Genomic DNA, 25281 nt, shown 5'->3' on the forward strand with positions numbered 1-25281 from the left:
GAACCATCAGTTAAAATTTTAATTATGTGCTCAACAGTAGAGTCAGATTCTGCCAGTTCAGGTTAAACCTGGTTCTCAAACAATGCTTTTATTGTTAATTTCAGAACTTCTGCAGATTGCTGGAATAAGTCCCCATGGTAATGCTTTAGGAGCATCAATGCAGCAACAAGTGAACCAGCAGATGCCTCAGGAGAAACGAGGAGGCGAAGTACTAGATTCAACCCATGACGACATAAAGCTTGAAAAAAGTAATATTTTGCTGCTTGGACCAACTGGGTCAGGTATGTAACTTAACACTTCCCTAGATTTTGAGTACTTTGGGAACAGAAGATAAAAATATTTTTATTATGTTACTAGTTGAGTGAATAAAAACATGGCATAGAATCATAGAAATGTAGGACTGGAAGGAGCCTCGATAGGTCATATAGTTCAGTCCCCTGTTCTGAGGCGGGATTTAATGTTGTCTAGATCATCCCTGACAGGTATTTGTCTAACCTCCAATGGTGGAGATTCTGCAGCCTCCTAAGGAAGTTCGCTCCAGTGCTTAAACACCCTTACAGTGAGGAAGTTTTTCCTAATGTCTAATGTAAATTTCCCTTGCTGCAATTTAAGCCCATTACTTCTTGTCCTGTCCTAGGTGGATAAGGAGAACAATTTTTCACTCTCGTCTTTTTAGCAACCTTTGACATACTTGAAGACTATTATGTCCCCACCCTCAATCTTCTCTTCTCCACACTAAACAGATGCATTTTTTTCAATCTTTCCTCATAGGTCATGTTTTCTAGACCTTTAATCATTATTGTTGCTCTTCTTTGGACTTTCTCCAATTTGTCCACATCTTTCCTGAAGTATGGTGCCCAGAACTGGACACAGTGCTCCAGCTGAGGCCTTATCAGTGCTGAGTAGAATGAAATAATTACTTCTTGTGCCGTGCTGTCGACACTTCTGCTAATACATGCCTGCATGATGTTCCCTTTTTTTGCAACAGTATTACATTGTTGACTCATTTAGTTTGTCATCCACTATAAGCTCCAGATCCTTTTCTGCAGTACACCTTCCTAGGCAGTCATTTCCCATTTTGTATTTATGCAGTTGATTATGCCTTTCTAAATGTAATACTTTGCATTTGTCCTTATTGAATTTTATCCTATTTATTTCAGACCATTTCTCCAGCTTGTCAGGATCATTTCAAATTCTAATCTGGTCATCCAAAGCACTTGTTACCCCTCCTATCTTGGTATTGTTCCTAAACTTTATAAGTATACTCTCTATGCCATTATCCAAATAATTTTTGAAGATATTGACTAGAACCAGACTGAGGACAGATTTTGAGGTCCTGTTTTAAGAAATTTCAGTCTCCGGTGGCTCTTTTTTGCAGCTGGTTAATAACAGGAAAAACAGCAGGAAGTAGAAATGCTAAACTCCAGTCTTCGCTGTATAGTATGTTCTTATCCTAAACGACAAGAAATCTATATTGAAACATGCTGCATGTTGAAGTTCACTTAAAAACAGATTGAAATTAATGTTTCCTCCATGGAATAAAGTTAGCATTTAATTCTAAACTTCAGATCTGGGTACTGCCAGCTTATATTACACCTCCCTCCTTTCCAACTACCTGTCTGATCCAGTTTGCTCTCTGCCATACTTCAAATGCATACACTATGATGATTTCTTTCAAGCACAGGACAATGTTGAGTGTAATCATTGGACTACAAGACAAAAGTACCATGCACAGTTTTTATATCCTGATAATGGTGCCTGCAAATCATATTTTCAAAGGTCTTCAAATCCAAGAAGACAGGTGACCATCTGGTGTTACCCACAGGTACCTCCGTACTGTGGAATGAGGGTGGCTCATCTTGGTCAAAAGTCAATTGTACTGCACGGTTCAGGCAGTTTTCCAGAACAATCATATAAATACCTTGCTAGAATCCATTATAGGAATCATACTTCAGCTACTAGAAGTGAAAAACAGCAGTTACTATAAAGACTGATAGCATGGAAACAGAATAGTCTGGAATCAGGTAGAGAAGAAAAAAATCAAAGCACACTCTGCGTGGATGAAATTCAGTATCAGGAAATTCTGTGTGCTCAGAAAATCAGTTCTTAAACCCAATTTGTTGTAGGTGCTTTAATAAATATGGTTATGACATGCAAAATAATGTGTCTACTTGGAACCTGATCTTCAGAGATGTGGAATACCCAGTGCAGTCAGGTTGTATTGTGTAGATGCTCCCACCTCTTAGGAGCAGGTTATTGATGAATGTAGTGACTTAGGCCTGGTAAATGCTGGGAACTTACTTCGATATAGCTATGTCTCTCAGGGGTGTGAAAAATCCACAGCCCTGAGAGATGCAACCCAAGTTCCCCGTAAGCTGTACGGCTACGCAGCAGCTTATTTAGTGCTGAGCAAGTGCTCAAGGAACCTGCCTGGGGACTGGCTGGGGGTGCAGCGCATCCCCGGCCCCACCTAGCCCGGCCTCCAACCTGCCGCGGACGGCCCGGGCGGGGTGACCCGGCCTCCAACCTGCCGCGGACGGCCCAGGCGGGGTGACCCGGCCTCCAACCTGCCGCGGACGGCCCGGGCGGGGTGACCCGGCCTCCAACCTGCCGCGGACGGCCCGGGCGGGGTGACCCGGCCCGGACCCAGCCGACGCCGGACGGGCTGGGGGAGGGGCGCCTATCCTGTGGCCCCAGCCCCAGAGCTGCTGCAGCGGGAAGAGGCACCTCCACCAGCCCAGGTGCTGCTGCGGGGGAAGAGAGCTGGGGGGAGTCCTGTCTCCCCCCCAGAGCACCCTCCTGCACCACAAGTCCCTCATCCCCAGCCCCAACTCAGAGCCCGCACCCCCAGCTGGAGCCCTCACCCTCCCACCCCCACCCTCTGCTCCAGCCTTGAGCCCCTCATCCCCAGCCTCACCCCAGAGCCCAGAGCCCCGGCCCTTAACCCCTCATCCCCGGCCCCATGCCAGAGTCCGCACCCCCAGCTGGAGCCCTCACACTCCTGCACTCCAACCCACTATCCGAGTCCTGAGCCCCTTCCCAAGCTCCGAACCCTTTGGCACTACCCCCGCCACATGAATTTTGTTATGTGCACCAATGGGAAGGTCACGTGTCACACATCATCTCCATATTGGTGCACGTAACAAAATTAATTCCGTACATGGGTGGGAAAAATTAGAGGGAACACTAGACGCAGCTATAGTAACCTAACCCCCAGTGTAGAACAGCACTAGAATTCTCCCATTGACCTAGCTACCATCTCTTGAGGAGGCAGATTACCTATGTTGACAGGAGAACGCTTCCCGTCAGTTTAGGTGGTGTCTGCACTGAAGTGCTACAGCAGCGCAGTTGCAATGGTGCAGCATTTTAAGTGTTGTCAAGTCCTTAGTGTGAGTAATAGACATGCATGTCAGTCACTCCATAGTGAACTGACTTCCTGCTTGTTACCTTTTTGGTTCACTCATTTTAAGGCATCGCTCTTTTGATTTTAATTCACTCTAACACTAGAGGAAAAATAGTGCCCATGTGCATGGCTGTAATTGAAAAAATCTTTTAAACAACAAAATGCAGCTGCAAAGACAGTCTCTGTGATTTGTACCCCTAAATGGCAGCTGCAATTGATGCATGGTATTTTATGACTCAGTGGTCCTGTACCCACCTGTGCTTAGCGTTGTTGGGAAGGGAGAAGAAGGCTATGTAACTGAATCTTCCTTCATTACTCAGTTTTCTCCCCTTAATCAGTCATTAAAACCATGTTAAAAATATAACTGTCATGTAGCTAGAAAAAAGTATGTTCATAGTTTGCAGATTTCTCATGGTAAGCTCAAGATGATACGTCCTGGTTAGAAAAAGATGCCATTTCACCTTGTAAGCCACAGCTGTTGTTGGGTCTAAAAAGGAGAAATTATATTTCAGTTTTTAAAATATGTCACTGAATAAACAAATGAGGTTTGCACAGTGCCCTGAAAGTTAACAGATGAATGGCAATAACTTAACGTTTCATTTATATGGCACACTGTTACAATATTTAAACACACAAACTTGTGTTAACTGTAGTGTATGTATCATAGACAATCCTGAGCAAAGTAATAGATTGTCATTAAAATGTATGCAGCTTGGCAGAATCAAAAGATGACAGCATACGTTGTTTGATAAAGCTAGCTGACCCAGAAAACTTTTGTTGAATGAATATATGAACATTTTGGCTTCAATTTAGCTGTCTGATGATAAAGAATGCCACACTAGTTATGTTCATTGAGGAAAAATGTTTTTGGTCTTCTATACTGCTACAGAAATAAATTATTAATATTACAGAACAAGTAGTAGGGGTTTTTTGTTTGTTTTTTTTAATTTTTAGGTAAAACCCTGCTGGCTCAGACTCTAGCTAAATGCCTTGATGTACCTTTTGCTATCTGTGATTGTACTACCTTGACTCAAGCTGGCTATGTAGGTGAAGATATTGAATCTGTTATTGCAAAACTACTGCAAGATGCCAACTACAGTGTTGAAAAAGCTCAACAAGGTAAACTTGAATTATGTGTTCTCTGATGTTTGTCCGCAAAATATACATGACCCAATTAAATTCTGTAAGTTGGTGTCAAGAATCATTTTAATAGTTTAGCATTCTTGGTACATATACTTGACTCTTATTTGGTTAATAAGAATTTTCAAAACTTAATTTTTAAAATTAATTTACTATTCTGAACAGGTATAACAAGTTATTCCTTTATACAGCAAGTTGCTTCTGTAACATTGCTATAGTAATCTCTTCTTTTTAAGGTGGCACTCTTCTCTGTGCATAGATGCTATTTGTAAGAGAGAAATATAATCTTCTCTAAATATATTCCTTCTGCTTTTAGGAATTGTTTTTCTGGATGAAGTAGATAAGATTGGCAGTGTGCCAGGCATTCATCAGTTACGGGATGTAGGAGGAGAAGGCGTCCAACAAGTAAGTATGCAGTTATTTTGATGTCAGCCTTGTAAATCAAATCGTTAAAGTACATGAAGTCTCTGATATTGTCTTGTCATGTTGCAGATATTGTATGTGTATAGATTCGTATTTCATTAAATTCTAGGGTTAATCAAAAGCCCCTTACCCCCAATTCTCCTCTCCACCTCCCCCAAAAACCCTCAGTGGAATTGTTTTATTAGAAATCATCCTTATCTGCTTTCAAGTATCAAGTTACATAAACTAAAAAACATGATGTGCAGTTTTTTCACTTTCTCCAAACCCCTTCATCACTGATGTCTCATGGAGAAATTTGAAAAACATTTTTAGAAACAATTCTTCTCATATGGGAGGTGGCATGCAGAAGATGAGCAATCTAGGTTTAGTTCCCATCTCTGCCCCTGGCTGTTGATGTGGCCTTTGATAAAATTCTGAAGTACTCGAGACCTGTGGGCCAAGTCCTGCTTGTCATAATCAGGTGGTCAGTCTCATTGAATCAGGTGTGAGTAGGTTTACAGGATTTGATGTGCATTCTGTTCTAAAGCTATAATGTGGATTCTTTATTTACTGCTTTTACGTCTCTGTTTTTACTTAGGGCTTGTTAAAGTTACTAGAAGGTACAATAGTAAATGTTCCAGAAAAAAATTCCCGTAAGTTACGGGGAGAAACGGTGCAGGTTGATACAACAAATGTCCTCTTTGTAGCTTCTGGTGCCTTTAATGGTCTTGACAGAATCATCAGCAGGAGGAAAAATGAAAAGGTGAGAACACATTGTTTTAGAATAGGTCTTTTTAGCTGTATTGAAACAATGTATAGTGGCTCTTTTGCTAATGTATTTTTAAAACCCTCTAACTGCACCTAGAAAACTGAATTCTACTGCTAAAAAGTTAATTGTGAAGGTGTTGTAACGTCCCTTAATTTTTAAAAATGGGGTACCTATGTGAACCATTCCATTGGGGAGGTGTCCTACCATCACATTTCCTTAAAATGTATGATATGATGCGCAGAAAGCTTGAAGCAGAGAGCAAGCATTGGAAACTCTCTCACACGCGTGCGTGTGTGCGCACACACACACTCTTTATATTTAATATTATATTTAATCCCCCTTATTTATCAGCAGTTGGAGAGACACAACTTTGCTCTTTTTTGGATGACATAATAAGCCTATGTAGAGCTATATTATTGGGTCAGTTTTCCATTTCCAGCAGATGTCTAAAGTTCTTACCCCAGCTTGCTGGGTATTTGTAAAGTTTTTTGGTGTAGTTTTTTTATTAGAGGTTCATCTGTTTCACTTTGGAAGAGTACTTTTTATTATTAGAGGGTACTCGTATCCCATAGCTACTTAGTACGAGGCATGTAATGTAATCACATTTTAATTTGTGAAAAGTATATATAATTCTTTCATGCCCTGTCAGTAGTCACTATTCGTTAGTGCCTTGCTGAGAGAACTAAATGTTACAACAGGTTTCTGTTAATTCATACAACATTAAAATTAAAGCTCTTTATACATACATTCTTGAAACAGTTAATTTGTAATTAAAGCTGATTGGTCATTTCCGTTTTAGTGCTGTCATTGGTGTATTCTAATATGCATATGCAACCAAATTTATATAAAGCAAGCATGTAACTGTAGCTCTTTCATGAACATGCAGTGTTTATTTTGCAGTATCTTGGTTTTGGCACGCCATCTAATTTGGGGAAAGGCAGAAGGGCTGCTGCAGCAGCTGACCTCGCTAACATAAGTGCGGAGTCCAATACACAGCAAGATAGTGAAGAAAAAGATCGCTTGTTGCGGCATGTGGAAGCCAGAGATCTTATTGAATTTGGCATGATTCCAGAGTTTGTGGGACGTTTACCTGTGGTGGTTCCCCTGCATAGCCTGGATGAGAAAACACTTGTACGGATTCTTACTGAGCCACGAAATGCTGTGGTTCCTCAATACCAGGCATTATTCAGCATGGACAAGGTTCGATTTTTTTTTTTGTCTTACTAATTGACCTCCTTTTGGTATCCTTGTTATGGAATTCATGTTAAGGCTTTTTCAGTGTAAAGATATACTGTCTGCTTTATGACTAAAGAAAATAAACTCATCAAAGCATGGTAAGTAATGGGAGTTGAATAAATCTCTACTCATTGGGAGAATCCCTATTCATTGCCTCAGTGACTACATTAGTTGCCAGTGCTTGGAAATTTTCAGGGATAAAGAGATTAGCAAGATCTTATTACATTTATTGGGCTTCTCTTAAGTAATCAAAAAACTATGAGAAATGTGTACAAATGTGTTCTTTTCAATATCTTAAGAGCACTATATCAAATTTGGCCAACCGTGTATGCTGTAATTTCTCGTAAAATTGCTGAATTTTCAGAATATCTATGTTTAGTGATACCAGGCAATGTTTTCCTACACTGAAGATATAATGGAATTACTAGCATTATTCCATTAGCTAGATATTTTTGTGTTCTATTTTGGAAACAGGTGTCAAAGCTACTTTGATTTGAGTAGCTTATGGCTTGGGGAAGGGGTTTTTTCCTAAGCTGCTATGCCTCCACTATTTGCTTTCTCGGAAATAGGCCTTTTAATCATAGTCTTCCCCTCAGAAGTGTGTTAAAGTATGAGATGCTTGAAATTCTTTCTAGAAACTGCAAACGTTCCAAGGCACATGCTAAATTTCACTAAATCAGCTTGCCTTTATAGTAGGTGGTTCCCTTCACGCCCCATCCCCACATTTGTTTGTTGTCTAGTTAGATTGTAAACCCTTTGCAGGGACATTGTCTTCATACCTGTCTCTATAAAGCACCTGGTGTATTGGTACTATAGAAAAAATAATAATCTGGCCTTTTTCTAATAACATGTATTATAACCTATTAGTGCCTAATTCAAGAGCCTGATCTATACTAGAAAATTTTACATTGTTTGATGCTCCTGCAGCATTTGTAGAACATTGTTCACACCCAAAGAAGCCTCCAATGTTCTTCCCACACTTTTTAGACCAGATTCTTTCAGAAGACTTAATAACTAGTTACAACTTAATTGGTTCAGTCTGAACCAGTTTAGTGCCACTGTGGATGAAGACAAGTTGAAACAGTTCAACTAGTCCTCCCACGACAGTCCAAGCATGCACAAGTGGTCTTGCGAAATCTCCCTGAATGGGCAGAGGGCTTTGCAATGGAAATGTTTTAGGACAGCACTGGTGTGTGGTTGCAAGGCAAAACTTAAAAGTAATTGTCTTAAAATTAAATGGCTTCTGGGGAAACGTTTTAACTGGTTTGTACTTAAATTCAATGGTTCTGTTACAAGTGTTTGGATCTGTAGTGTAGACAAGAGGCCAGTAGTAAATACACCGGTACAGAACTAAGCAAATGGCCTTCATAACCCATTATTCATCATTATTGCTTTGTGTTGAATGCATCCTAGTCTCAATATGCAGCCATATTGAAATGGTAGGAGAAAACATACTGTAATTGCAACTGAAAAGCAGGTAACTGAAGATTTTTTTATCTATAGTACAAACAAACTGAAAATTATCTGCAAACCATAATTTATTCCATTCATGACAAGTCAGCCCTCTAAATTAGGTGCAAATTTGTCCCATGTTTTTTTTAATACACACTAGCGTTAGTATGTATATAGTTGTGGTTTTCCTATTGCTTTACTTGCGCAGTTCAAAGAACCTGTCCAAAAGAAAACTTTAAAAAAAAAAACAAAAAAAACCCTGAAAGGTGGGAGGTGCAAGAGCAGAAGATGACAAAATCATTAAAGAGCTTCTGTTAACGTCTGTTCTATGGTGAATACGTTGTTTGGGTAAAATTTCCAAAAGACAAATTAGAAGTGCTACTTAATGAACTAGCTATTTAATAATATTTTTATCAAATTATTTTGCAAAATGTATTTATTGTTAAATGAAAGATGGGTAAACCGTGGATTTAGGAAAGTTACAAATGAAATATTTAACAAAGTGTAATGTATTCTTATGTATGTAGTGTGAATTGACTGTGACTGAGGATGCATTGAAGGCTATAGCCAGACTGGCGCTAGACAGAAAGACTGGTGCAAGAGGTCTTCGATCTATAATGGTAAGTGTGCAGCCTTTTTAAGGGGGTATTATCGGCCTCAGTAGGTGTAGATAATGTATTTTGAATGTAAGTATTCTTCTTGCCAAGACAACTTATGCTAAAAAAGGATCTCTAGGCGGGATATTAAGATCTACAAAGTAAATTTCTTCCTAATGACAATAGCTAGTCAGATTTCTTCCAGTATGGTATCCGCTATTATGAAGTGACTTTCAGAACTACTTTTGTGCAAAGCATTGTATACATTCTTTCTTTACTTTTTCTCTTTGCTCATAGGAAAAGTTATTGCTGGAGCCCATGTTTGAAGTACCCAATTCTGACATTGTATGTGTGGAGGTTGACAAAGAAGTTGTGGATGGCAAAAAAGAACCAGGATACATTAGGTAACATAGGAATTGCAATTCCAAACCAGACTAATAGTCTAGACAGTTGTCCTAATACCTGTCAGTCATCCGGTGCCCCATACAAATGTGTTTTTTTTTTTTTTAAATAAAATAAAGTTCTACACACACACCTGTTCCAAAAATAATCTTCCAACTTTGTGTATATCATACATAGTTGGTAGATATAGGGCACTTAATGCATGTTCTGTACTAGTGATTTTGGATTTTTTTATTACTATTGTTACATATTAAATCTAAATGTATTACATTCTGTTTTTAACTCTTCCCAGGGTGTGTTTCTTTAGAAACAGAGGGAAAAAAGTGCATGATGAGTAAATTATGAATATATCACTAAGGCTATGTCAGTGAGTGGTAGTGTCATATTTGCTGAAAAGAAAAAATTCTGTGCTCTGTGAGGGCCCCAGGACACTGGAACTTGCTCTCCCTTCCTTGGTTGGAAATAGCTGAATTTGATGATCTAGGCATGCTGCAAAATACATCTGTCTGATAATATTTTTGAGATGGCAGAGGGTATGCTTGCCACAGGGATGAAGGGAATGGGATAAAAAGGTGTTCCTGCAAGTAGGTATCTGGTTGGCTGAGTTCCTGTTGAAATTACTACTTTAATTCTGCTGGGATTTAATGGTTTTATTAGATCTTGGATTTGGTTTTTTTCCCAATCTAAATAAATAGCAGATGATGTGGAGAGGGGAGAGACAGTTTTGTGTTTAACATATAGGGCTGGAAGTCGGGGTTCCTGTTACTGGCAAGATTCCTTGTGTGACATTTAAGAAGCTGCATAGCCTCTCTGTGCACTGGAGATATAACATACAGCACTGGTAGAGTTCCCCCTGGCTGGACACTTATCAGGCTGCTGTACTCAGCCTCTCACACTGGACCCATGTGTTCTTAAGCTTTCAGGGGTCTCTGTAGGCAGCAGCACTGTTTCTCTCCTTGGCCTCTTGACACATTTCCTGTGCACAAGCACTAGAAATGGGACCATGTGGCCAAGTTGCCCTAGGCCCGGTATCCCGTCTTCCAATAGCAGCCGATGCCAGATGCTTCAGAGGGAATGAACAGAACAGGGCAATTATTACACGATCCATCCCTGTCGTCCAGTCTAACATCTAGCAGTTGGAGGCTTATGGACACCCAGAGCACTGGATTGCATCCCTGACCATCTTGACTAATAGCCACTGATGGACCTATCCTCCATGAACTTATCTAATTTTTTGAAACCAGTTATAGTTTTAGCTTTCACAACATCCCCTAGCAATGAGTTCCACAGTCTGACTGTATGTTGTGTGAAGAAGTACTTCCTGTTTTTTATTTTAAAAGTGATGCCTGTTAATTTCATTGGGTGACTCCTGGTTCTTGTGTTATGTGAAGGGGTAAATAAAACTTCCTTATTCACTTTCTCCACACTAGTCATGATTTTATAAACCTCTATCATATCGCATCTCAGTTGTTTCTTTTCCAAGCTAAATAGTCCCAGTTGTCTTAATCTTTCCTCAGATGGAAGCTGTTCCATACCTGTAATCACCTTTGTTGCCCTTCTCTCTACTTTTTCCTTTTCTGATGCATCTTTTTTGTATTTTTCCATTTCTTAGTACAGCCAGAACTGCATGCAGTGTTCAGGTATAGGCATACCATGGATTTATATAGTGGCATTATGATATTTACTGTCTTATTATCTATCCCTTTCCTAATGGTTCCTAACCATTTAGGTTAGCTTTTTTAACTGCCGCTGCATATTGAGCATATGTTTGCACATTATGGTAGCCACGATTACTCTAAGATCTTTCTTGAGTGGTAATAGCTAATTTAGACCCCATCATTTTATATGTGTAGTTGGGATTATGTTTTGTAGTATGCGTAACTTTCCAATATCAACATTCAATTTCATCTGCTATTTTGTTGCCCAATGATCCAGTTTTGTGAGATCCCTTTGTAATTCTTCACAGTCTGCTTTGGACTTAACAATCTTGAGTAATTTTGTATCATCTGCAAACTTTGTCACCTCACTGTTTACCCCTTTTTCCAGGTCATTTATGAATATGTTGAACAGCACTAGCCCCAGTACAGATCTCTGGGGACCCTGCTATTTACCTCTCTCCACTCTAAAAACTGACCATTTATTCCTACCCTTCGTTTCCTATCTTTTAACCAGTTACTGATCCATGAGAGGACTTTCCCTCTCATCCCATGACTGCTTACTTTGCTTAAGAGCCTTTGGTGAGGGACCTTGTCAAAGGCTTTCTGAAAGTCCAAGTTCACTGTATCCACAGCATTACTCTTGTCCACATGTTTGTTGACCCCTTCAAAGAATTCTAATAGATTGGTGAGGTATGATTTTCCTTTATAAAAGGAGCATTGACTCTTCCCCAACAAATTGTGTTCATCTATGTGTCTGATAATTGTTTTTTACTACATTTAGATTAAATCCTAGAAAAAACCTTCCTAACTGTAAGAACAGTAGGACAACAGAACAGACTGCCTAGGGAGGTTGTGAAAGCTCCTTTGCTGGAGGCTTTCAAAATGAGGCTGGATAGCCATCTATCTTGGATGATTTAGACACAATAAATCCTGCAACTTGGCAGGGAGTTAGACTAGATGACCCTTGCAGTCCCTTCTAACCCTGTGATTCTCTAGTTTCAACCAATTTGCCTGGTACTGAAGTTAGGCTTACTGGCCTGTAATTGCCAGGATCATCTCTGGAGCCTTTCTTAAAAATTGGCATCACATTAGCTGTCCTTCCAGTCATCTGATACAGAAGCTGATTTAAGTAAAAGGCTACATACCACAGTTGTTAGTCCTACAATTTCATATTTGAGTTCCTTCAGAATTCTTGGGTGAATACTGTGTGGTCCTAGTGACATATTACTGTTTAATTTATCAATTTATTATTAACTATTAACACCTTAATTTGGGACAGTTCCTCAGATTTCACACTCCCTAAAAAGAATGTGTCAGGTGTGGGAATATCCTTCACATCCTGTGCAGTGAAGAATTCATTTAACTTTTCCACAATGGCTTAAGCACGTTCTTCTCCAGAGTTCCACCTGGAAGGTACTGTGGTTTTACAGGTCACCTCTTCAGGGACATGTGAGAAAAAACAGACATTCTCCCAGGCTTTATAAGGGTTTCTAAACACAATTACTTTTTACTTGGGTAGAATGAGAGACACACATCTAGACATTATAACCTGTATGCTGTCCCCTGTTTCAGTTTCCTCACCACTCTAGAGCATTCTCTGGTCTTAGGACAAAGTTTCTGGGGTGCCCAGTATTCTTCTGCACATGGCTTCTCAAAATCATGGAGTGTCTGTCTGTCTGCCTGCCCCCTCTAATGCAGCTAGCTTCCTCCATCCTCAGCAGATCCAGCAGTAAAACGTCTCCCTGTTACAAAGGCATGCCCTTCTCTCCTGTCCAATGCTTCGTCCAAAAGCCTGCCCCTTGGTTCTGTGAGAGTCCTTTTTAAACCCCTGCTTTGTCACCCCTGCCCCTTTGTCTCATTTGGTGATTTTCCACTCTCTCCTCCCTGCAGAGACGTTCAGGGAACTGTTCCTCTGAGCTCCAGCCAACCTATTGTCCCAGTGGGTTCCCGCCTGAACAGGCAACCCATTACAATTTAACAACTTAGCACCATCCCTGAGCTAGAAGGTACATGACACAGCACCTGCCAACTGGTGGCTGACTCACTACACCAGCAGTTCCTGAACTGTGGGATTTGAAGTTGCGCTATCAGCTGATGGGGCGCAGAAATCCGTAGTATGCAGAGGATGCCATTTTGCTTCACACAGCATGACCTTGCATGCATGATCATGTGTGAGGTCATGCTCTTCAAAATGGCATCCTCCATGCTGTCTGGAGTCCCATGAGGAAATATTTCACTGAAGTGGTGTCATGCCAGCAAAAAGTTTGGAGACCTCTGCTGAACACATTAAAGCATTTCATATCATCAACCGGAAGTCATAAGTTGTACATAGACAGATTCCCAAAAACATCATAGGAGACAATACTATTATTTATCAAGTCAGTATTCAGGCTTAATTCTGAGGAGCTCAATCTGCAGGTAGAGAGGGGATTGTTGAAGCGCGAAGTGTTATCTTCAGTAATGCTTGCGTTAAGTGTTAGGAAGTGCACTGCAAAATAACTGGGAGCCTGCAGTGTTTATTGGAAAGTTAAACTTTACCCTGTTGATTATTTCTGATCATTTAATTTGTGATAAAGAATGTAAATAATTTTTCCTTTTCAAGAAAGTAAATAAGGTTTAATCAGTGAATTACCTTCCCAAGAGACATTTGAGACCAGTATTTAAAGCAGCACACATGCCATATCCAACTTGAAACGATGCTTGCTGGAATACCTGTTTGTTTTTTTAAATTGTAGGGCTCCGACTAAAGATACTTCTGAAGAAGAGTATGACTCAGGAGTTGAAGAGGAAGGCTGGCCTCGTCAAGCAGATGCTGCAAACAATTAAATAGTGTCAATGTTCTCCTGCATATAGTGTTTGGTTATTTTTAAGATCATTATCTGGCATTACAGTCTGATACTGAAGGCATTGGATCTATCCTGGATATAATACATGGTCAAAAAAGTTAAAATATTTTTTAAAAAAATCAGATCATGTATTGTAACATCACATTGATTTATTCAGTGGACATTATTTGTACTTCAGTAGCATAATGTTCAAATATAAATAGTACATTACGTTTTGTTCAGTTTTTAAATAAATGTGCTTTCACAAACAATTCTAGAAAGCAAAGATGGTGTTGTTTAAACGATGCAGGTGTCGCAAATAGTTACATTTTACAATAATGTTACTCTACAAATGGGAAAACAAGTTTAATTTAAAATAGAGGATAAGCAAACTTAATTTTGCATATATTTCACTTGGGTTAAGTTCATTCACTGTAAATGTCTGTTAGATTTATGTCCATTTGGAACCCAGATGGATGCTGGAGAGACTTGTTACATTTGTCATGAAAAATTCCCTAGAAACTAGATTTTGAAAAAAATCAGATGTGTTTTATTACTTTTTTAATGCAGCTTTGCTCAAATGTAACACTAACGTGTTACAATAATTGGCTGCAATACCAAACGTCATACCATTATTTACTTACCTTAGCATCACATGTACGTTTTAATGGATCCTTTAGAATACTGTGAAAGCAAGTGGAACCAGAAGTCTGAATTTCTTTTGGAAGGAAACAATTTACAGGAAGTAGTAGACCATGTGTATTTAAACTTTAAAATGCCCTAAAAATTTAAATATTAATGTTCTATATAGTACATTTTGTTTAAAGTATTGGAACATATCATGCATCAGTTTTTTGATGCCAGATATTTGCCTACCTATCTTCTTATAACATTAAGAGTTGAAAGAAAGTAAAGTGAATGTATAGTATTTTTGATGTAATCAGTAGAGACTGTTCACGTGACAGTGCTTTTTTTTTTAAGTTACATGCTTAAATGCTGCATCTTATGGTTTTTTTTTTTTTTCTTGGTTTTAGACTTTCAGCAAAGCAAAAAAAGCCCTAACTTTGTTTTACACTCTAATTAAATTGATCCTTTAGGAAAACATTTGTAAAACACTAAGGGACTTGTATCTTTTTGATTATTTCAGAAATTAAAATCTATGCTGACAACTTCGATGTTTTGTTCTTCCTAGCAATATGTGGCTCTAAGTTATACTGACTTTTTTGTTAAGTTTTGAGTCAAGCTAGTTAATTTAATTAAAACACCCCTACTGTTTTTAGGCTAGAAATACAGTGAATGTTTTAGATCAGAACAGGTACTGTTCTATTGGCCCACGCCTTCATTTCTTCACTGGTAGTTCAGAATTAACATGATTTAAGTCAGTCAGGTAATACATACATGGTTGTATAGAATGGACACAATAAATAGAGATTTAATCAGATGCAACAGAATTTCTGTTGCAATTTCTGTTTTTCTTCTAGTTAAACTACCCAGTAATGGTTCAGGAAAGGCTGCTCTCAGGGTTCAGGATACTTCCAGGAGAAGCAACGGTAGATTGTAATATAGACTTATCTGACTTCCAGTTTTGGTAACTTTAACCTCATTTTCCTTTTTGTAGAATGAAAATTCAAATTTTAATTCTGTTAATTCTTTTTTTAAATGATTGAGAAATGTTTTAGTGAAAATAATTAAACAACTTAGTTTAATGTGTAATCAAGAAATGTTTTTAAACAAATGTAGTAGAACTACAATTTGTACTTCAAAAATAGGTTTGGCATTTGAATAAAACAAAGCAAATATTCATGAATTACAGATTTCGGTAGATGAAATATGAGACCTAAGTAATGGCACATAAATGATTACGCATTCTGGGAAATGTTTTGAGTTATGTTCAGGATCCTTATTAAAAAGCTGAATTAAGTTATATACAGTATTTACATATTGAGCTTTCACAGTTGTGAGTCCACTTACATATTTTTAGACAATTTTGAATCTATGTAGTAGAATAATGGTTCTCTGGGAATTATGCAAGCTAATCACGACTATTTTCATATTCTTAAAATTTAAAGGTACATATAACAAAAGTACAATAAAAAAGCAAAGTAGCTGTAACTTGGGAAAATGAAATCTGTTTAATATAAATTGCCTTCGGTTATCCCCATTATTATTGCCAGGTAAATGCTTCTTCTACTAACTGTTTAATTAAAAAGTTACCTAATTATAATAGGTTCTTTAAGGGCCACCCTCTTGCATCTTCATGCTCATTTGAAATCTTGTTCTCAAGTTGATATAGTGGGGAGTGAGCCTTTTTAGAGCTACCTTCTGTATAGTCAGTTACAGTCAGTAATTGCCTTACTGAAATGCTTGCTCTATTATCTCTTCGGATACTACTGAGCCAAGGGAAATGTCAGACTTAAATGAAATGCTGTGTCCAGAATAGCAATAAAAAGGCTAGAGTGGTATAATAAAAAGGTATAAGTGAAGATCAGTGCTTTTTTTTTTTTTTGAAATGCATCAAACCAATATTTGATGGAAAGAGGAGAGAAGAGTTTTACGTGTGTATACATCTCATTGAGAAAGTACATTGTATTAGCAGTTGTGGCAGTTATCTGTGTCAATTCCTTGCACTGTGATGGAATGAATTGCATAATGGACCCCACCAAAGGTCTAGGAGAAGAGGTTGGATTTGGCTTTTTGCAAAGAGTTTTACAAACTTGACTATTTGTTCATTACTCTGGGGACACAAATGTGTGAAGGGAAATTCTAGGAACCAGCTGGAGAAGACTTTCAGCAGGCTTCAAAAACATTTCAAACTAAAGCAAATCGGTTCTGCGCTGTTGTAGATTGAGAAACTGAAAAGGTTCAATTAGACCCTCACCTCACTGTTTCAGTTAGTACTGTCTGTGCAATCACAGCTTCACTGCTCCTGGACACTGGAGCTGGGGTTTATGGGAATGGAATAGATATCTATACTCTGCAGCTGAAAGGATTTAGAATAGCAGGAGTGTGGCTGGGCCAGGCAAACCTACAGCAGAGCAGTTCTTCAACTGCTAGTTTGGCTAGAGTGAACATATTGAAGCAGCTGGGAGTAGACTGGTACACTATAACAAGTTTTTGATCACTTCTCTGAAGCAGACAAGGCCACACTAGTAGCTAATCGTGTCAACACATGTATTTTTCTGACTTGGCTACATTAAATGTCTTGTAACAGTCAAATACTACATAATGTTTTGTAATTACCTCTGTTGTGCATTAATTCTGCTCCTTCTTGTGACATTCTACTGTTGCCTGCTGCATCTGTGCACATGCAATAGTCTGATCATTGCACTCTGTTAGCTCATGGGAAGAGGATTTGCACTCACGCAGCTGGCATTGCAGATGTATTGAGGCCAGCTATGTAGCCCCACTTGACCACTGTGATCCTAGTTGGCCAACTCCAAGGTGGAGTCAATTAAGGCAATGCCATATACTTAAGCCCCTACCAAATTCACAGTCCATTCTGGTCAATTTAATAGCCATAGGAGTTGGAAATTAGTCAATTTCATGTTTTCAGATGTTTACATCTGAAAACTCATTGGTGGTGTAACCTGGGGGTCCTGACACAAAGGAAAGTCATGAGGGAGGAGGGTTGCAAAGCAGTTGTGTGTGGGGGGGGTGGGATTGCCACCTTCACTTCTGTACTGAAGGCAGCAGCACTGGAGCCTCTGGCAGTTGCAAGAGGTTCCAGGAGGTAAATGTGGGTCTGATCTTCCCCTGTGCTGCTGGGAGCACCACAACTAGAGACTCCTAGCTGCTAGTCCCAGCTGAGCTTTGCTCTTTGCCTACACTGTGGTTCTCTGTGGGAGATCAGACCCACCTCTGGGTACCTCCTCCAGTTGCTGGGTGCTCCCAGCTGCACTGGGGAGATCAGACTTACCTTCACCTCTGGCACCCTCCTGCAGCTGCAGGAAGCTCTGGGACTGCTGTCTAGCCCCAGAGCTTCCTGTAGGTGGGGTAGGTTCAGGAAGGTGGCTCTGATGTGCCCGTGAGCATGGCTGTGCAGAGGAAGAGTAAGTCCTATACCTCCCCAGCCTAGCAGCTGGAGCCAGGGACATGATAGTAGCCCCCCAGATGGGGTGCCCCTAACCCTACCCCTTCTCCCTTCCAGTAGCTAGATTTCACGGGGGAGGCCTGATTTCATGGTCCATGACATGTTTGTCATAGCAGTGAACTTGGTAGGGCCTTACATTTACTCCAGGGCTGATTGCATGAGGTGGTAGGTGCTTGACTGGTAGGTGCCAGAGTGCACAGGCTACAGGATCATTCTCTGCTTGTGTGCAGTAACTGACCCCTTGTCTGCTTGAGTGACAACATTAGGGGTAGAAGGGTGGCAAGAAAATGTGATTTCAGTCGACTCATTAGTGGTGTGTTAGAGCAGATCTCTTGGAGCAATGCAGGGTCTTGGTTGCTCAACTCTACGACTAACTTCCCAGCATGTATCAGGAGCAGCTCTAGCACTGAGGAAGATAGAGGCTTGTGATGTGGATAGGTTTAAGGTGTCCTGTAATACAGCAGGAGCTGCTGTTAAAGTGCAAGGTCTAATTGGGTTGTGGGAGGGGATCATGCCCATTCCGCGCTGTGCTCTCTGCAATGTGGGACTGCCTCTAGCAGGCTGCAGCAGTAGCTGGGGGTTAGGAAAGGCTGGGCCCTAGTTTCAGAAATGACTTTGTTGTTGCAGCTGCTTTTGGCTGTCACTGCCTGAAGGGAGCGGATGGGGGAAGAGGTGAGGGTGAGTGATACCCATTCAGTGGCCCTTTACACACCTCTCCCTTCACAGGTATTTCTAGGTTCCCTAATCTATGTAGTCACAGCCCTTGCCCAGACCCTTCTCCTTCCTCCACTTGCATCGCACCTCTCACCTTCCCCCCATCTAAACTCAGGGCTCTGCTCAGACCCCTCCCCTTCATAAATATTCATAGGCTGGGCACCACCCCCACCCCCCGACTGCTCCTGGGACAGCCCCGGTGCTGGCTCCTCCCCGCCGCCGGGGGGCGCTGTGAGCGGCGCAGCCCTGCCGGAAGCGCTCGCGCCGGGCCCACGGGAGAGCCGGGCCCCTCATGTCTCAGCCGCCGCTGCCCTTCGCCGCCCGCTTTGCGGGGCCGCCGCCGCCCCCCCAGTACCGCTGCTTCCCCCCGCCGGGGGGGCTGTTCGCGCCTTCCCCCGCCGCGGGCCCCTTCCCGGGAGCCCAGCCCCCGCCGCCCTTCCTGCCGCCCCCGCCGGGGGCCCCCGAGCTGCCCCCCGCCCACCGTCCCCCCCTCTCCGCGGGGGGCGGTGGCCCCTACTTCCCCGCCCCCGGGGGAGGCTGCGGCCCGGCTCCGCTCGGCCGGGAGGCGGCCCCGCGGCTCCTGTTCCCGGCCCCGGGGCCGCCGGCCTGGCCGCCGCGCCCGCCGCCGCCGCCGTGGGGCGAGGGCAGCGCCGAGCCGCGGGGGGAGGCGGCCGAGGGGGAGGCCGCCCTGAGGCAGCGCGATGAGCTCTGGCTGGCCCAGTTCCTGGCCCAGAGGAGGCCCCGGCCCCGCGGCTTCCCCCCGCCCCCGCCGGGCGCCCCGAGCCTCAGCCAGGCCCGGCAGCTGGCGGCGGGGGCCCTGGGGCCGGTGGCCCAGCTCGCCGGCCTGTGCCGCGCCATGCGGCAGCAGGAGGCCGCCGGGGACGAGGCGGGCTGGGCCCAGGCCCAGGCCCGGGCCCGCGCCCTGCTGAGCGAGCTGCAGGAGCGGGTGCGGCCCCTGCGGGAGCCCGGCTACCTGGGCGAGCTGCGGCGCAAGGCGGAGAAGGCGCGGAAGCGGCGGCTGCGCCTCCACAAGAGGAAGCAGGAGGCCGAGGCGGCGCGGGAGGAGGAGGCGGCCCGGGCGGCGGAAAGGGAGGCCAGGATCGACCAGTGGCGAGCCAAGTGTGTCCAGGAGGTGGAGGAGAAGACCCGGGTACTGCGCCCCCCCCCGTACCACTGCCTGGGGCTGTCATGGAGGGGTGCTCGGGGTGCTGGAGCAATCCACACCGTGGGGGTGCTGAGAGCCATTGAACCAACCTATAAACCCTGTCTATAGGGTTGCCAACTGTTGCGAAAGAAACCCAAACACCCATGCCCCGCCCCCTTGCCCCCCCCCCCCTTCTCTGAGACCCGATCACTCCATCCCCTCTCCCTCTGTCCACCCCCAACTCTCACTCACTTTCACCGGGCTGGGGTTGGGGTGCAGGGGGGGTGTGTGGGATTCAGGCTCTGGGGGGGGGGAGTTTGGGTGTGGGAGGGGGTTTGGGGTACTGGCTCTGGGATGGGGCTCAGGGCTGGTGTTGGGTTGCGCGAGGGGGTTTGGGGTACTGGCTCTGGGATGGGGCTCAGGGCTGGTGTTGGGGTGCGGGAGGGGGTTTGGGGTACTGGCTCTGGGATGGAGCTCAGGGCTGGTGTTGGGGTGCGGGAGGGGGTTTGGGGTACTGGCTCTGGGATGGGGGTCAGGGCTGGTGTTGGGGTGCGGGAGGGGGTTTGGGGTGCAGGCTCCGGCCGGGTGGCACTTACCTTGGATGGCTCCTGGTTGGCGGGCACAGCGGGGCTAAGGTGGGCTCCCTGCCAGCCCTGGCCCCGTGCCGCTCCCGGAAGAGGCCAGCACGTCCCTGCAGCCCCTGGCAGGGCGGGGGACAAGGGGTTCCACGTGGTGCCCCTGCCTGCGGGCGCTGCCCCCGCAGCTCTCATTGGCTGCAGTTCCTGGCCAGTGGGAGCTGCAGAGTCAGCGGTTGGGGCGGGGGCAGTGCGCGGAGACCTACTGGGGGCCCCCATAGGGGCTGCAGGGATGTGCTGGCCGCTTCCGGGAGCAGGCAAGGGAAAGCAGGGAGACCGCCTTAGTCCCGCTGCACTGCCAGACTTTCAGCAGCCTAAAATCTCCTGGTTTGGTTTCAGTAACCTCCGGGAGATAGAGCCCGATTCCAGGAGACGCCCAATGAAACCGGGAGGGTTGGCAACCCTGGTAGGGTGCTGCCGCACCCCCTGGTTTGAAGTGGTTTCCGAAACTACTTCAAGCCAGGGAGTGCGGCAGCACCCCGACTTCCAGCACCTGTGGGGGTGCTGTGCTTTTTGAGATGGTCTTGACCATTGGTAGTCCTTAAAGATCCATTGTGGGCGTTGACTCCACTGCTCTGGCCAAATCCTGACATGGCTGATTGCATTCAGTCTACATAAAATTTTCCTTGCACACAGTTCTTCCTTTTTTGCCATGTACCAAGTGGCTAAATTGGAGAGTGCACTGATCCTTGTTGTATCCCTTAGCTACCTCACTGGTGTGCTTGTATGCTTCCATGCTTTGCCCTCCTTTAATGAAAGTTCCAAGAAGTGTGAGGAATTATTTTATGCATCCAATGAAGTGAGCTATAGCTCATGAAAGCTTATGCTCAAATGAATTGGTTAATCTCTAAGGTGCCACAAGTACTCCTTTTCTTTTTGCGAATACAGACTAATACGGCTGCTACTCTGAAACCAGGAATTATTATAATTCTCTCTCTTTTTTTTTTTTTTTTTTTAAGTTTTGCAAGAAATTTTGCAAGAAATTTAGTAACATTCTTACAGCCCCACTTCCTGGAGTCGAGGGATTATGTGAAAATCCTTGCTTTCAAAAATTTTTTTTTAAGTACATTTCTAGCCCTTGTGCTTGCAGAGAAAAGCTTGAGAATGTGACCCGAGTATCCTCTAGATGCTCAGGATGTGTCTGCACTACAGCAGCACGGCTGTGTGGCTGTAGCGCCATACTGTAGATGCTTCCTACACAATGGAAAGGGTTTTTCCACGGTTGTGGTTAATCACCTCTCCAAATGGCAGTAGCTAGGTTGGCAGAAGAATTCTCTCACTGACTGAGCCATGTCTACACTGGGGGTTAGGTCAGCTTAACTAGCATGCAGGGATGTGAATGTTTCACACCCCTGAGTGATGTAGCTGGGTAAGGCTAAATTTTAAGTATATATCAGGCTTTAGAAACCAGAAGGCAAAGAAGAACCTAGAGTGAATTATTTTTTAACGTCATGATTTTTTGAAAACTTGGGGTTGGCAATACTGTTGTTGACCAACTGAAAGCTCCATTCATTTCCATAGCATAATTCTCACTGTAAGCAATTTGGAAAAGTGTTTCCCTGTTTTTTTAGCTCTCCATTTTATTTATATAATTTTTTTTTTTTAAAGCAAAAGATTTATCCTGCATTAGGGGCCTGAAGAGACGTGTCATAAGAGCTCTATGTCATCTCTATGCCACCAAGGAGTTACTTAGTCAGGATACCAGATCCACTCACTATACAGTTGTGTTGTGTTACTAGAATGCTACAAAGCATGCAGTGTAAGTTTCAAGATCTGACCCTATACATTTAACCTTGTGCTCTACTTACAAACTAGTACATCAACCCTGGGTGCCAAATCCGGACCACCAGATGCTTTTGAATGGACCAGGAAATCTTTGTATTTACTTATTACTATCATTTATTATTATTATTTTTATATTATTTTCTTTGGAATCTGGAGTTTGTTCACCAAGACATTTGGATCTTGACAAAAAATAATTGATTACCCCATAGTGCATCCTACCATGGGACTTGGATCCCAGTTTTGTTTAATCTGCATACATTATCTGTCATTTTGATGTTCTGAGTACAGAATTTATTACGGTTTATGAATTTACCAGCAGCCTCTGATACTACTGCTTTGGTGTTACTCTGCTGCTCTCCAATTTTTTAGGCTTCTTTGCCCTGTTTTATTTCTTTCCATTAAAAGTGACACAATAGGCAGGTGACTGATTTACTTCATCTCCATCATTGGAATATTGTTTTCACTTATTTTTCCCTTTATCCTATGTGAGCTTTCTTTTTAATTCTTGCCCATATATGTAATTTCATGTTCTCTCTGTACATTCTTCTGTTCACAGGAACGTGAACTTAAAGCTGCAGCAGACAGTGTCTTATCTGAAGTAAGGAAAAAACAGGCAGACACAAAGAGAATGGTGGACATCCTGCGTGCTTTAGAAAAGCTTCGAAAACTGAGAAAAGAGGCAGCAGGAAGAAAAGGTAAATTATTGGCACTTTGTGATCTATGCAGAAATACAAGAAATAAAACATTTTTAGACAAATATTATATAGGCATTCAAATATAGCTAGCAAATGTCTTAATTTTGCAAAACTCCATAATATTGAGAATTTTCCATTCTTGCATTAGGTAGCTCCTTTCTTCATGATTACCCCTATTTCATTGTTATGGATTAAAGGCTTATGCAACATGAGTAAGGCTGGCAAAAACTTGCCCTGTGTAATTATCTGTGTAATACAAACTCTCTACTAAAAATGGGATATGATAATGGTGCTTCCAAGCTCTAAAACTTCTGTTAAGTTTATGGAGACTTCAGATAGCCTATAAGATGAATTGGTGCCCTTGCTTCATAAATAAAGGGTATGTCTGCACTGCAATTAAAAACCCGCAGCTGGCGGGCTATGGGGTTGTTTAATTATGGTGTCCACGAGCTGGGACTGTTCCACCTCCCATGATACTAGGACCTAGGCCCCAGCCCAAGCCCCACAAGCCTGAGTCAGGTGGCATAGGCCTGCCGTGGGTTTTTAATTGCAGCGTAGACAATACTCAGGTGGTCACTTGGGGGATTTATTTGCAGAGGTCCCCATAAGGCAACTTTATGCTTAACTTTACTGCTGTGAGTAGTCCCATGGATTTTAATTGAAATCACAAATCAGTGGGACTTCTCATTCTAGTAAAGCTAAGCATGTGCGTGAGTGTTTGTAGGATCAGGGCCTTGGGTCGCAAGGTATTTTTTTGGTTTTGGGTCTTTTTCTTTCCTCAGATGGTACTTTACTGTTTGGGTAAAACTGTTCTGCTCTCAGGATATTTCAGCAGAATAGATATTTCTAAGAACAATAAGCTCTTGGAGACCTGATTCAACAAATCCCAGGATCAGGCCTTTAGTGGGTTTTCCGAAGGTATTTTGATAAGGACTTCTCCAGTAGTGTCTTTTTACTTGCTCCTGACTCTGCCAAATTAGTAACTTCAATAGGTTTCCTGCATTTATTCCAAATGCTTTAAGAAAGTCTCACCAACTGAACCTGTTAAATAATGATTTGCTAATACAGTAAAAGCTGTGTTATCTGGCACTTTACCAACCAGAAAGCTCTATAAATTGGCATTTCAGGAGGGAGTGCGGGGCGTGGGCTCTGGGAGGGAGTTTGGGTGCAGGAGGAAGCTCAGGGCAGGGGGCTGGGGCGCAGGAGGGGTTTTGGGCTGCTGGATCCAGGAGGCACTCACCTCAGGCGGCTCCCCACAAATAGCGATATGTCCCTGCTGCTCCTAGGCGGAGGCATGGCCACTTCCAGCCAGGCGGTGCTGCGGGCTGCCTCCGCCGCAGGTGTTGCCCCGAGCACTGGCTCCGCAGCTCTCATTGGCTGGTGACCACAGCCAATGGGAGCTGCAGGGGTGGTGCCTGCGGGCGGAGGCAGCGTGCAGAGCTGCGTGGCTGCGCCTCCACCAAGGAGCATTGACCATAGCTGGTGGTGTCTGCGGGCAGAGGCAGCGCACAGAGCTGCCTGGCCGGGAGTGGCCACACCTCCGCCTAGGAGCAGCAGGGACACGTCGCCGCTTGTGGGGAGCCGCATGGACCCGGCACCTCGACACCCGTCCCGCAACCCAACCCCCTGCCCCGAGTCCCCTCCCGCACCAAAACTCACTCCCTCTTAGTTAACCAGAATTTTTGACTTACCAGCACCTCCCATTCTCCCAACGTGCCAGATAATAAAACTTTTACAGTAATAATAATAATAATAATAATGAATAATTACTTTATATTAGGTGGTATTATTAACAATCGTAAGTTACATTTATTTAAGCAGTATGTGCTGAGTGTACCCAATAACCAGACTATCGGGAACATTTTGTACATAAATAATAAACGTCATGAATAGAGTACCTGGCTAGTGAGGATTCGGAAGATACTGCTTGAGCAGTTACCTTAAATTCCATCCTTATAGGACAGTATCTCTGAAAGATTGTTGTGTGTAACTGTAGTATTCTGCATGATATACATTTCTTTCCAAACTCCTTCTTGACCCACGTCATTTTATTGGAGGATAGTCATGAGGAAAATGGGTGACCAGATATAAGTTAATTGGAGATTCTGCAAACTCCACTCTCAGTATGAAACTGAAGTGAGTACCATTTCTGTGATTGAAAATTATAACTTAATTCACTGTCTGTATAGGTGTTTGTCCTCCACCCTCAGCAGATGAAGACTTTGAACATCACATACAGAGGCTGAGGACACTGATCAGAAAACGCTCTGAACTGTATGAAGCTGAAGAGAGAGCATTAAGAGTTATGTTAGAAGGAGAACAGGAAGAAGAGAGG

General features: G+C 43.1%; 2 protein-coding genes and 1 long non-coding RNA gene across 7 annotated transcripts in view; 2 read left to right on the forward strand and 1 right to left on the reverse strand.

Moving 5' to 3' along the window:
- The window catches only part of CLPX (caseinolytic mitochondrial matrix peptidase chaperone subunit X), a 33009-nt gene extending 17957 nt beyond the window's left edge, over positions 1-15052 (forward strand). For all 5 annotated transcript variants that reach the window (XM_037910330.2, XM_037910326.2, XM_037910329.2 and 2 more), the window contains 8 exons: positions 105-281; positions 4358-4522; positions 4860-4948; positions 5544-5708; positions 6615-6914; positions 8930-9022; positions 9296-9402; positions 13794-15052. In XM_037910330.2, the coding sequence (XP_037766258.1) occupies positions 105-281; positions 4358-4522; positions 4860-4948; positions 5544-5708; positions 6615-6914; positions 8930-9022; positions 9296-9402; positions 13794-13884 (1187 nt within the window). In that variant the 3' untranslated portion in view covers positions 13885-15052. The remainder of the gene's footprint in view (positions 1-104; positions 282-4357; positions 4523-4859; positions 4949-5543; positions 5709-6614; positions 6915-8929; positions 9023-9295; positions 9403-13793) is intronic.
- On the reverse strand, positions 2-13828 carry LOC119567164. Its single transcript, XR_005227003.1, has 3 exons — positions 13691-13828; positions 3659-3890; positions 2-1453 (listed from the first exon to the last, which is right to left on the reverse strand). It is a non-coding gene; the product is annotated as an uncharacterized LOC119567164 (long non-coding RNA).
- Positions 15053-18919: 3867 nt separating the features above from the next.
- PDCD7 (programmed cell death 7) lies at positions 18920-25268 on the forward strand. The gene is made up of 3 exons (XM_043523222.1): positions 18920-19806; positions 22808-22946; positions 25136-25268. Exons 1-2 carry the CDS (start codon positions 18980-18982, stop codon positions 22851-22853), a joined length of 873 nt encoding a protein of 290 aa, XP_043379157.1. The 5' UTR covers positions 18920-18979; the 3' UTR covers positions 22854-22946; positions 25136-25268.
- Positions 25269-25281: the final 13 nt, after the last annotated feature.

Source organism: Chelonia mydas, chromosome 10 (assembly GCF_015237465.2).
Source record: "Chelonia mydas isolate rCheMyd1 chromosome 10, rCheMyd1.pri.v2, whole genome shotgun sequence".
NCBI lineage: Eukaryota > Metazoa > Chordata > Testudines > Cheloniidae > Chelonia > Chelonia mydas.